Source organism: Fringilla coelebs (genome assembly GCF_963513975.1).
Source record: "Fringilla coelebs genome assembly, chromosome: 5".
NCBI lineage: Eukaryota > Metazoa > Chordata > Aves > Passeriformes > Fringillidae > Fringilla > Fringilla coelebs.
In genome coordinates this window covers 12,652,804-12,666,255 of record NC_140033.1, presented here as the reverse complement: position 1 = coordinate 12,666,255, position 13,452 = coordinate 12,652,804, and the positions used below count along the sequence as shown (strand labels likewise).

At 40.4% G+C, this 13,452-nt stretch overlaps 1 protein-coding gene across 1 annotated transcript in view; it reads left to right on the top strand.

The window, feature by feature from the left end:
• Nucleotides 1-12,862, top strand: part of RELN (reelin) — a gene marked incomplete at its 5' end in the record, with an annotated part of 284,100 nt that extends 271,238 nt beyond the window's left edge. The window contains 5 exons of the mRNA XM_084206102.1: nt 54-211; nt 1,057-1,276; nt 2,277-2,474; nt 2,873-2,971; nt 11,753-12,862. Coding sequence (XP_084062228.1) covers nt 54-211; nt 1,057-1,276; nt 2,277-2,474; nt 2,873-2,971; nt 11,753-11,849 — 772 coding nt within the window. The 3' untranslated portion in view covers nt 11,850-12,862. The remainder of the gene's footprint in view (nt 1-53; nt 212-1,056; nt 1,277-2,276; nt 2,475-2,872; nt 2,972-11,752) is intronic.
• Nucleotides 12,863-13,452: the final 590 nt, after the last annotated feature.

Genomic DNA, 13,452 nt, shown 5'->3' with positions numbered 1-13,452 from the left:
TGTTTTTAATTGCTATGTATCCTAACACAGTGTTTGGATTTTGGTATTTGCAGTGCAACCCAGTTCAGGTGGATTCAGAAAGGAGAAGAACTAGAGAAGCAGAGCTGGGCAATTGATCACGTGTACATTGGGGAAGCATGCCCAAAGCTCTGCAGTGGCCACGGGTATTGCACAACTGGAGCCATATGCATCTGTGATGAAGGATTCCAAGGTTCCATTTCTTCATTTCTCTCCTGTACATCTACTGCAGTCTAGTCTCAAAATTAAACAAAAAGACAAAGTGATGTATCATATCCAAAAACATCAGTAGAATGTCTGAGTAAAAAATCCAAAATTAATAATTTGTCAGGGCTCTAAATAACAGTTTTCCCCCTCCTTACCCTTTCCATATTGAGTCAGCAGTCTCTCCCACCTGGCACTGTATGGAAAGTCCACCCAGCCTTCACTGAAGGCAGAACATGGCTACTTGATTACCCAGAATTGGCTTCCACCCCACACTCCTTCCAAGGGTGTATCCCAGAGGATGTGCAAATGGGATCCAGATGTTGGTGACTGGCATCTGTAAGGGACTCTGTGCCCCATTAGGACAGAGTGTTCTGCTCTAAGCCCTCAGTGCAGCTAAGCACATGCCTAATGGTACCTGAGTGCCCTTGGTAAGCTCTAAGTGCTTTGTGGGAGTGGAGCCAGTGTTTAATGTCTTCCAGGAGAGCCTCATGGCTTTATAAGATCAGATCCCGTCTGAGTTTTTAGACATATTTGCCTTCAACCCACAATTTGAGGTTTCTCCTATTGGCATCAGTGCAAAACAGGAGAAATTGTCTTGCAGCTCTTGAAGTTATACTGCTGTAAAAATTAGACTCACAGCCTCAGTTTTGTAAAAATGACTGCTGTATATCAATGTGCACATTATTAATGGATCTGCTGAAATATATTCAGACTGTCCTCATACTGTATATTGAGCCACAACCTTGAAAGGAATTACAATGACCTGTAACTCAATTTTCTCCATTCTTTCTAATTTTTGCATGTTTTACAACTTCATTGTGTCATTTTTAGGTGATGACTGCTCTGTTTTTAGCCATGATCTGCCAAGTTATATTAAAGATAATTTTGAGTCCGAAAGAGTCACTGAAATAAACTGGGAAACCATTCAGGGGGGAGTGATAGGGAATGGATGTGGACAGCTGGCACCCTACGCCCACGGAGATTCGCTCTATTTTAACGGATGTCAAGTAAGACAAGCTGTGACCAAGCCTCTGGATCTCACCCGAGCAAGGTAATAGTTTGAGCCTAAACAGCTCTTTTAACAGTTCATGAGAAAGGAAACTCTTCACGTGTATGTGCAGCCATGTGGGCCAGTACAGATGAGGATGGACTGACCTGGCAGTGCCATGCAGTTGGATGTGGCTGGCAGAAAACATTAGGGTTGGCAAATTGCTTTGTGATTTTGATTTGGGAGATGGAGAGTGAGGATGTCAGATGAAAAGGTCAGATGTTTTCATCATGCCCAACAGAGCACTGTCTCTGTAAGCCAGCACTGACAATGAAGCTGTTGGCAAAGACTGGACACCAGACTGCCTGGACTAGTGCCTAATCTGATAAGACAAATCCCATGTTTGTATGCGCCTCCACAGTGGTTATGACTAAAGATGTTATTTAGTAATTACAGGGTCATTTTCTCATTTCAGTTGTCAAATAGAATTATATTCACCTGGCAATGAACAGGAGTATGTTTTTCATCTTTTGAGCCTCTTTGGCCATGGAAAAACAAATGTAAACAGCCTGTGCTGGCTCCTAGCAGAGTGACAGCTTTCAGGACTGGTTTATATTGAGTTGTCCAAAGCAAGATTAGAAACAGGATGAATTGGCCAATGGGCCAGATATAAATCAGGATCTTTTCTTCTTACTTGAACACCTGGGTAGAATACGATAAATATATTTTTAGGCACGTTCTTATATTCAACCTTCATTTGTCATTTTTAAACTTTTCATACACTCATTTACATGTTTGCATTTTTATCCATCTCAATTTTGTGCAGATATATTGCAAAATTGGATCCTGCCTGCGACAATATATTATACATGGTAAACTATTATTTTGAAAGGGGAACTGTGTTTTAAAGATGTGAGAACAGTTTATTTTGCATGTTAAAGTAATGAATTCTTGAAAATGCTACAGGTTTTGATAAGGTAACTGCAATAAACCTAGAAATACTATTGTTCCCGTTTGAATACTTTTGCATATTGAAAATACTCTTTCTCTTTGTGTTTTACAGCAAAATCATGTTTGTTTTGCAAATTGGAAGTATTTCACAAACAGACAGTTGCAACACCAATCTGAGTGATCCTAACACTGTAGATAAGGCAGTGCTCCTCCAATACAGTGTAAATAATGGAATTACATGGCAAGTAATTGCACAGCATCAGCCAAAGGACTTTATACAAGCCCAAAGAGTGTCTTATAACGTTCCCTTGTGAGTACCCAGTCACGTTTCATTACCTCTAAGTGCACAAGTTACATTTCTGCTAAAAAATAACCTATCTTTGCATCACTGTTGAAGAAAAAAGGTTGATGAGAGGATAAACAAAGAAGAAAACTTAAGAGGAAGGCTGATTAAGAAATTCCAGGCTAGTGTTTATCAATGGATTTAAAAGAAAAACAGAAAGAATTCTTGTTTTGAAGATAAGGAGGAAAAATCCTCACTACCTGTGTGCATTTTTAACTATTAAGTGTTTTACACGTACAATGTGTTGATGTTCAGTGACACAGAAACAATTTGACTTTGCTCTCAGCTCCTGTTGGGGGATAGATAGGGATATGCAGAGCACCAATAGTCTGCAGCTCTCACAGGTTCTTGTGCTTGTGTGACAGGGAGGCACGAATGAAAGGAGTCTTACTGCGCTGGTGGCAGCCCCGTCACAACGGAACAGGTCATGATCAGTGGGCTTTGGACCACGTAGAAGTCGTCCTGTGAGTATCAGCATCACCTCATCCCACCCCACCTCAGAAAGCACTGAACTTTCTCCAGCATGACATGAGTATTAAGCTCATTAAGAACCATTGTGGCCCAGGGAATCCTTTCTCAAAGGGAAACCTTTAAAATCCTATCTTTCCTGATGCTCTGCCCTGACTGCAACAGTCAGTAGTTAAGATGGACAGAAAGTAAGTGTCACAGCAGGGGGGTGTGTGGAAAAAATAATGGAAAAATGCAGGAGGGAAAGTGGGGCTTTATCACCTCCAAGTACTGCTGTAATTGCTGTAATCCTGTAATGCAGCAATGACTATTAAAAAATGATTGTGCTGGGACATAAGAAAGGATATCCTGTTCAACACTGTGCTGCCATTTAAGGCTGATCTATATCCTTTCAAAGATAAAAAAAACATTCTTCTGTATTGTTCATTGCACAAAGTAATGTTGTTGTGCCTCTTAAAAATTTTTGTTAGCAACTAATGCCTTATTCATTTCCTTTTTTTAGTAAGAAGGATACTGTTCAGAAACAGGGTTCACTATATCAGGTTCCTATGGTCCGAGCTCTATATTCATCCCCTTGTCAAGATTTTACCAAGTCTGCACCCTCCTGATTCTCCCATTCTTGAGATGGGTTTCGCTGGCAGCTAACCCGTTTTTCCTGTGTTGCATCACGAAGAGATGACCTGCTTTTTCTCTAACAATTTAGTTCCAGTAGAAGTGAAGTGCTAGTGGCTTCCCGGGCAGGAACTCATCGCTGGCAGTGGTTGGCAAAGAGAGGCGAGCCTGCTCCATAGATAGGTTCAAACATTCTTTTTATTGAACAATTTAAAAACAAGCAATGGAGAAATTAGGTTTAGATAACCTCCAGACTGTGTAATTATAGCTATGAGGTATCTGAATTAGCAGAGGCACTGCAAGTAATGTTTTTTAACAGTAGAAAAGTGAATTGTCTGATTGCTGGTTAGTCCTGTTCTCCTTTCCACCAAGAAGCACCAGCTTGCATGGCACTCATACCAACCCCAAACCAAACTGGTCCCAACACCGAGTAACTGTACACCCTCCGCTGCTTTTACACACCTTGCTGGGCTCTGCTTCCATAACATTGAGCTTAAAACTGGAAGGAACAGAGGAGAGAGATGGATATGATTCCTGGTTTAGTCAATCAATGGCTGTATGATGCTGCATCAGGAAAGATATGGAAGAGTATGAGCCTGCAGGAAGGTCACCGTGTTTAGGAAACCATGAAAGGGGAACTGGTCATTCTGAAATGTTCACAAGTCTTTATACCTTGCAATTAAAAATAAAATGCATGGAAAAAACCATGTAAGAGAAAAAATAAAGTAAAATGTTACCCGTCATTCCAAGCACTGAATTAGGGGCCATAAGTGGGAATAAAACAGATCTTTAAAAAGTTACTCTGAGGCTGAAATGTGGAGAACTTCTCTGACAATGAAATCTGCAAGGCTGTAGACTAAACACACAACATGAGTGGTAACAAGTCATGTGAGATGTGTTATACTAGAATGGCCATAGCAAGTAATCACACCTTGCCAAGAGAAGGAACCAGGTGGGCAGACAGTGTCTCCTCCCTTTTATTATTTTAGTCCTGTTAAAGAGCTTTAAGAGCTTCAGAAAATTGCCCTAAATATCAGGCTAGAGACAGAGGATTTCCACCCTGTTCAAATCACATCTGGTACGATCCACAGAGACAGACCAAACTGGACTGATTTCTCCCTTATCAAGTCCTGTGAAACACAGTGCCATGATATCTTATTTCCCAAAGGCCAGATGTAGAGTTCCAGTCCCTGCTAACTACAACACATGAGACATACTGCTCTGAGGAAGGGCAGAATTACATGCCATGGTGCATGTGATTCCTATACTGGCATGTGCTCAGACCTGACAGGTGCATTTAGCTCCTCTGTTTTGCTTAAGTTCTATCTGCACATTGTAATTCATCAAAATATTCTTTAGGCCTCCTCAAATTTATTTGCAAGTAACCTGAAACTTCCTTATCAATAAATACTCTCACCTGGGTTTTTCTGTAGCTCTGCTATTTCACTTGGTTGCCTCACACTGATCACTTTACCCCCAGCACTTCAGTTTCTTCACCTGTTAAATGATGTAGACATTCAGTCACCTCCATGAAGTGCTTCAGGGTATCAGAAGGGAGCCTGGATCAGTATCTGTTAGTACTCACCCTAGATGATCCTACACACACCAGGGCTACCAGGAATCACACTTGAGTACTAGGGATAGGACTTGGTTTCCATTCTTAATATTCCTTCATTTTCCAAGGAAGGGTACAAAAGCACTGCCTGCTTCTGGGAAGAACAAGCCCCCTTTCCTAGGCAGCTCTCCAGCAAGAGGGGAGGAGGCAGAATCCTCTGGGTGCTCTCCCTTCCCACCAAGATTGTCAGGGGAAAGCTCTGTGGGCAATAGCCACCCCAGGGCTGCAGAGAGGCACAGCCTGAGTTTGAACCATTCACCAGGGTTTACCTCTTCTCATTCATTCTGTAGGGAGTCATTGGAGAGTCAGTAGGCTTCTGTCTGGCTTATTCATCCCCAAGCTGGGATACTTTAGGAAATATCTGTGCCTCCTAAATTCAAAGTAATTTCTGTTGGAACTCTGGCCTGGTCTCAGAAGGCCATGAACACATCTAGATAAGAATCCATTGATGGTCCATGTCCAACACAGTCTGTATTCAGTCCTCTTACAACCCTGCATTCCACTACCCACCTGGATGACACCCCATATACCTCTCCAGAACCATCAAAATTATCCTCCCTGGCTCTGGTTTCAGTCCTAGATTTTCATGTCTGTGATCTGTGTACCCATGTTGATGCAACAGGCAAGCCTCAGCCTGTGAGGTGTCAGAGCAAGGAGCCAACCTACACTAGGAGGTGTGGTTTGGGGCATAGATAAATTCCTGGCTTTCCACACATCTCTTCTTGTGCTTTTTTCACTCCCCTGTGGGGTGACAGAGGTCTGATTTTCCCAGCCTATGTGTTGGCCTGGCTGCCTGCACCCCCAGGTGCACACCTAGGTGCTGTGCCAGCTTTTCCTCAGCTCCCAGGCAAGTGAGCCATGCTCTCCTTGAGCAGGCTAAGGGCTGCAGTAAGAGGGCAAGCAGGGAAAGAAAGCACCTCCAGCAGGCAGAGTTGATCTGTAGGAAGGTAAAGAAAATAAGGGTTTTCTTGATTGTATTTCCCATCCAAAACAGGGGCTGTCCCTGCTCCTCCCTTGAGTGCTCACCCCAGGGGCATATCTGTGAATATCTGCTTTCATGGCCCAACTCTTCTCAGCAATCCAAAGATTTGCAATCAGTTCTGTCCCAGGCCTAGCTGCCAAGCCATAGTGCAGATACTGCTACAGCTGAAGCACAGCCAGGGTCATGACACTGTTCAATTCAACCAATTTCTGAGTCAAGGGCCACCATCCTCTCACCAGCAAACATGCCTTCAGGATTTCTTTGATTCCTCTTTGCCCCCAAGGAAATTGCCGTGAGGGAAAAAATCAACATGCAGATTATACATGCATGGAAAATACCTGGCAGTGATAAAAAAGACCAAAGATGGATGCTTTTGTATGTTACTTAAAATCATTCCACTTTTGAATGAACTCTTTGAATCACTCAATAAAAAGCAATATTTTTAAGATTGTGATGCAGCTGCAAATGAACTTAAATTGAGCACCTCTTTTAAACAGGTGAAACCAAATACCCATGTTGACAACGTTATACATTATATTGAACTTGCCAACCTAACAACAGTTGATGTCTGTCCTTTGGTGGGGAGAGGATGCAAGTTGTTAAGTTGTCCAGTCCCTTTTATAATCCAATGCTGATTATTCCTCATTAGTGCAGCATTTTTTCTCTCCATTTGTAAAGAAAGCTTTGGGCCCAACATTCATGTTCTATGTGGCTCTTCTTAGGATAAAAAAGTATTTTATCCCAGGCTTAAGAAAGAGTGATTTTTTGTGCTCCTGTACTTCTGCCCTAAGAAGAGCCCATGTCCAATTCTGCATTTCATTTGGCACATTGTTTTTCTCTGGAAGCACAGCTCTCAGCCTGCCCACTGCACACACACCTCACACTCCCTTGCATGTGCATTACACGACTGCCATTTCTTTGTGTATAGGGCAGGCCCTTAGAGACATCTCATTAACTTAATTAAAAGTCAAAGGTACTGAGAAATAAAGGATAGTTAAAAGATGAACACTAAGGGTCTGATATTGTTTTCTTTACCCCAAAGGAATATAAGTTGTGCAAGGAATGCAAGAAATGTTATCCCCACCTACTATTTTATGGTTAACTGATAGATAACAAAATTAATCTCTCCATAGCCATCACTCCATGCTCTTCATTGTTGAGATATTCTCACATTTTTGGCACAAATGATTTGGTGAGAAGTTATGTTGCATTTGGTGCAAAGAATGTTTATCCTTATTTGGGAATAATTAAATACAAATTGTATATTCTAGATTTAACAAGAAGTGCTCATGATGAAAAAAGCATTTTCATCAGCTTCCTTTTTTTTAATAAAAAGCAAAGATTTGAAAAATGCATTTAAATTAAGTATCAACAAATTTGTGATAAAGAACATAAGTAGTTCAAACATTAGGTGACTATCTGACTATTCACAACATTTATGCCAAATTTAATATGATGCGGTTTGTGCTTCTATTACATTTCTATTATGTTTCTAAAAAGTGCATGCTGAATTTTATAGAAAATAAAAATCTAAACATTGACTTGAAAGCTGAGGAAATAATTTGTTCAATTTTTATTTTCAAAAGAGACGAAAAGTCCTATATTGCCTCTAAACCTCATCAGGGTTTTATGACTAATCACAGTGCTGCATGCATTGAAAGGCATTTTCTAACTTGTGTTGTATTTCATTGTTTGCTGTCATTGGTTTTACACTAGAATAAGGTAAGTACTTTCCCTGAATCAGTATTAAATGTATGTTTCTGTTACAGCTACAGCTCTTTCACAAAGTTTTATCAATGATGGGTTGGTGGAAAATCATTTATGCTCTGAGATATGCCACATAGCTCCTGAGGGACCTGATCCTGCACTGCTTCCTCAGTGAGCATTGGGGGAAGTTGAACTTAGCAGAAATTGACCAGTAGATTGTGCCAGTGGGAATGATGTGTAGTGGGAATTTCACCAAGGCTGCAATGGGACTTCTCTGTCTGCTTCAGATAGGGTACAGTGAGACCAACCAATGGAGGACCCCCAGAGCATTGCATGAGCAGCCAAGGGGCAATTCCCACTTTCTTCTGTAAAAAATGACCACAGAGATGCAGCCACAGTCAGGAAGGGTATGTCAGTCAGTCTGCATGGTGCCATGGCCAAACCTGCCCCTTGGACAAAGAACCAGTGTCCCCAGGCAGTGCTTTCATTTCATGTAACCCAGCTGCTTTGTGCTGCTGCAGTCAGTGGATACCACTAACCAGAATAGCTACTGAGCTCCGGGCTCGAGTGTTGACCCCACCAAAGCCAAAGAATATTTGCCATTGATATGAGCCCTCAGTCAGAGCACGTGACTTTTTCCATTACAGTACCTGCCTAACAAAGCATTTGTAATTCACCATCAAAATTTACTCCAAACCTAGTCTTGAGGGACATACCTTTGCTGTGTTCTAAGGCTTTTTTCATGTTTAATTTTGTTATTCAAATATTTTTGTTCCTCTTTTGTTCCTGTTTTGTGGCCCATCAATTAAAAACACACAAATAAGGAAAGACATTAGTATTTACTGGTGTTATGTACTGCATATTTTTCACTCAGTTTGGCTTTGTTCCATTTTTATAAACTTTAAATTGCAGCCTTGTAGTTCAAATTGTACTTTAGGAAACATGCAATAAACATAATGCTCTACTAAACACTAAAGAGACTTTAGTCCAGAGAGACTCTTTCTCATAAATTGCTTTATTGTAGGTATTTTTTTGAACACACCCTAGATAGTTTTGGTTTTGCTTTTCGCATTGGCTGCATATTGCTTTCTTCCAACTAGCACAACTCCAGGTACCTCATTGGAACATTTTTTAGGGTTTCCTACATAAATTTAAACAGTATCATCTACTGGTTATTTTTTAGTAGGGCACTCAAAACTGTCAGATTATACAGAAGTCACTCCTGCTAATTGTTTTATTTGCTTTGTGCTCCATCAGTAATACACAGATAATTACTTTGGATCTGAACTTCTCTGACTGACTGATGGTTCAGTGAATGCACAGAAAAGACAGAAAGCTCAGCAGGTGCTGACCAGTCCATTACACACTGACAGAGCTGTCTTCAAGTTGCCACTGATTCTGAAAACCACACCTAATCTGATTTTGTGGTGCAATATGATACAATACTGTAATGCATAGGGTATACATATTTACCCATGGAAAGAGTGAAAATCATAGTATTTCTACAGCAGGCATCAAGGTTCTTCTGTGGCATCCAACCAGTAGGTGGAAAGTCTGTCTCATGTCAGTGAGGACAAGTTTGAACTACATTAATGCAAGTTAAAAAAAAAACACATTGAGTTCCTGAGAATTTAGACTTCTCTTATTTTTCACACACTGTACTGCTATGGTGTTCAGTGTAAGACATAAATACATGCTTCCTTCTAACACCTTGATCATCTTCCAATGAACAAAATTATATACATAAAAAAAATAAGTAAATTCCTTCTACATTACTAGGTAAGCATTTCTTTGTTCCTTTTTTCAATTCTTTCTTTTCCTTTTTTACTTTGTTCATTGTTTTAAACATCTTCACCATCCCTTTAAGGCCAGATACAAAATGGTTAGTCATTTGAAGTGAAATAGAGGCCAGGTGCTCATAGCAGTGTCCAAAACAAGTCCTGAACATCTCTGCTGAGCTGTTGCTGGACACAGGCAGACCAAAGGCAGGACAGAAAAGGCTCCTGGGACAAGGACTGCAGCTCAGCACGTGCCCCATCTGTCCAAGTCTTGTCCAAGCTGAGGCAAGCAAAACCAAGCTCACTCCTAAATTTAACCAGGTCCAGAAATGGCAATTTTTTCAGCCAAACAGTTTGGCAGTCTGTGTTTGGTCCCATGTACCCAGAGCAAAGAGCAAAGCTGCTCAGAGTTGGGCTTTCTCCCAGGCCCATCTGCTGAGTTTTGGCTGCAGAGCAGCCTTTTCCCAGCAGATAGGTGCTCTAACCTCACCTCGTGCTTAGGATGCTCTCCTGAGAGATGTGATGTGGCCATGAAGGCCCTGTGTCTGAGGAACCACCCACTTTCCAGGCAATGGGAATTAAAGGGAAGGGAAAATTAAGAACTACTTCAAGCTTCATGACCAACGGCAGCCAATCTCAGGAGCAGGTTTGGGGTCATAATTTCCCTCCTGCCTTCATCAGTGAGACAGCTGGCATTGGAGCCAGGGTGACTTTCCACCCCAATGACTTAAGGACCAGAATGAAGACTGATGTTCAGTCCTGCTTTGCACTTGAGCTACCAAGGGGCATTAAAGTTACATAAACTCACCACTATCAATCCCTCACACAAAACTTACAAATCAGCACAGACCTTTCCTTTTTACTTGAATAAGTCAACATTAATCCCTCTCTCCATTGCCAGATGATCTAGAGCTCTACCTTACCATGACAGTGCCAAAAGTTGTGCCAAGTGTACATCTGTTTTCTTTCATTGTCACCAAGAGCTGGTCTTTATTTCATTCTTGTATGTACATTCCAGTGGGGGAAAAATAATTAAAATTTGCAAAGCCTTGGAAAACTAGTCAGGAAATGACTTGGATTTACTTAGAGGTATATAATCTAGATTTTGACATGACAAATATTAATCAATTTAGTCAATTGTGTTCAAGATCAGCTCATGAAAAGAGCATAATTTTGTTAGACACATTTTTTTAGGTTAAATTAGCATACTACAGCAAAGGTTGGTTTTGGTTGTGGAAAACCAGGTATTTTGCAAAGCATACAAATACTCCTTTTTCCTGAGGGCCATATTCACTAAAAATAAGCTTATGCACTAGAGAGGAAAGTATGACTTACTACATTATGAGTATTCACTTCTTACTCACAGACAAAACTCACTAGTGGAAACATTCCTTGAAGCCACAAATGGGAGATTTGTTGACTGCAGGTGTTCACTTCACAGATCTGCCCTCTCATGGTTCCTTCTTCCCTCAGTGGGAGAAGTAGAAACCTACATTAGATGGGATGGGCCTTGTGCAGGCAGGTCTTCCAAACAAGTGTGCCTTCTTAAATTCAGCTGCAGTTGGGTGCTCTTGCTTGGTCTCCTGCCAGATATGATGATGCTTCCTTTCCCAGACCTTACTTTCATTTTGGAAGAGGGTGCATAATAGAAATATTAATCTGAATAAAAGTGTTGTACTTCACTTTCTATAAGGTAAAAGAAGAAGAAGAAGAAGATAAAGCTTTTCCTCTGTTCTAATGATAAAGCAGTTAATGATCAAAGACAGAAGGATAACTGGAGTATAAAACCCCCACAGAGAAATGTCATGAAGTTTTAGTGAATCTGGCCCTAGGCAGCACCAGTTTTCATTAGCTGAAAGCTCTTAACCTTTTCCTAAGATAATTTACTGTAAATGAAAGCCAAGTGGGACAGATTCTCAATTGCCTTGTACCTTTGCAGTTAAAGGGTGTGCTTCACACCAGTTTGCACAGACTTGAAAAGTCCTGCAAAGACAAAGAAGAATCAGTCCCACTAGCTCACTGCTAGAAAAGAATTTACATATAAAAGAAACTGACACTCTTCTCTTCTTTTTCCCTTTGACAGCACTCGCAAACAAAATTACATGATGAATTTTTCACGGCAACATGGGCTCAGGCATTTCTACAACAGAAGACGAAGGTCACTTAGACGATATCCATGAAGAAACGAGAAATTTATTTTTCTTTTCCCCCCAACATGTGATGTGTTGCTTTCCATTCTTTAAATCTAGCACTGCATCTGATATCAGGACTTTTCTGCAACTGGCTTGATGAATAACTGAAAGCCTTTTTCAAGACAGAGTATACACCACTTTTTCGCACTGTGAACTAATGAGAAGTGACTTATTTTCTCATAGGTAAATGTTTTAATGTTGATGTGTCTGTGAAAATTGTGATCTGTTGTAATATCTGTTACAGTGGCAGTATTGGAAGTAAGCAACTAATTTTGTTTAACAGGAAAAAAAGTTTAAGCACAAAGACTTTTCAGATTTTATGTTTATAAAAACCTACATACTAAGTACAGAATTTAACATTCTTTGTCACATAGTTATTTAAGTGCACTGTATTTCAGCTCTGTGTCATTTTATATGATTAAGTTATCATTGTTCGTCCTCTTCGTATTCTCTTCTACAACATGACACATTGGCACTGTATTTACTTGTTTTGTTGTTGTAATATTTTTGCTGCTGATTTTTGGGCTATTTACCTTCTTACAAAATGTATTTTAAAAAATCATCTAAGTACCTAATCCAGAAGATAATTGCAAAAGTAGTTGTAAAGGCGTTGATATCCTTCGGTCTTATTCTTTGATATGTCTGTTGGTTAGCATTGTTTTGTGGATAAAAAAAAGAATGCTCGAGATTAAACTTTTTTCTACTAAGGATTTGTGGATTAAGCCCCAAACAGAAATTCCCAGTTCCCTGTCTAAATGTAGTCAGTTCTCTGAAACTGATTTACTTACAGTAACTGCCATTTGGTGTCTGTAGTAATGAAGTGATTTGTAAGCAGTGAATGTTTCATTGTGTTCTCTTTGGTGTTTGTTTCTATTGCGGGTCATGTTTGTATCTTCTGATAAAGTTGTATCTACACCAGCAACGTTATAATGCCCCTATAGCCCTGAACTGTCTATTATCATAAATCAAATGCTTCACTTTATGGTGAACCAAGCTAAAGATCCATGCTTCAATAAAGATAATGTCAACAAAGAATTCTGATGTTAGACTTTTCAAGCCATGTGGGCTTTACATAAAATCATAAACCAAATTCTTCCACTAAATACCTAGATTCTAAAAGAAACATTAATGTTATTTTTAATATTTAGCACATCCCACTTAACAGCAGTTTGCAAGTAACACAAACAAAGAGATCTCCCCATCCTACCTATGGGCATAACATGGTCCTTGGAACAGGTCCTGGCACAATGAATGAAACAGGAGCCCAGAGCAAGACACACTCTCGCTTTATCTGCAAACCGAAAAATGTAAACCACTGTTTCCAAGCTCTGAGGACAATAAGGAACCTTGTTCCAAACAGACCAAGCTGGCAATTCTTATAATCATAAAAACCATTAAGGTTGGAAAAGACCTTAACATCAAGTCCAACTGTTAACCCAGCACTGCCAAGCCCACCACTAAACCATGTCCCTAAGCACCACATCTCCACATCCTTCTAATACCTCCAGGGATGGTGACTCAGCTGCTTCTCTGGGCAGCCTGTGCCATGCCTGACAACACTTTCAGTGACAACACTTTTTATTATATCCAA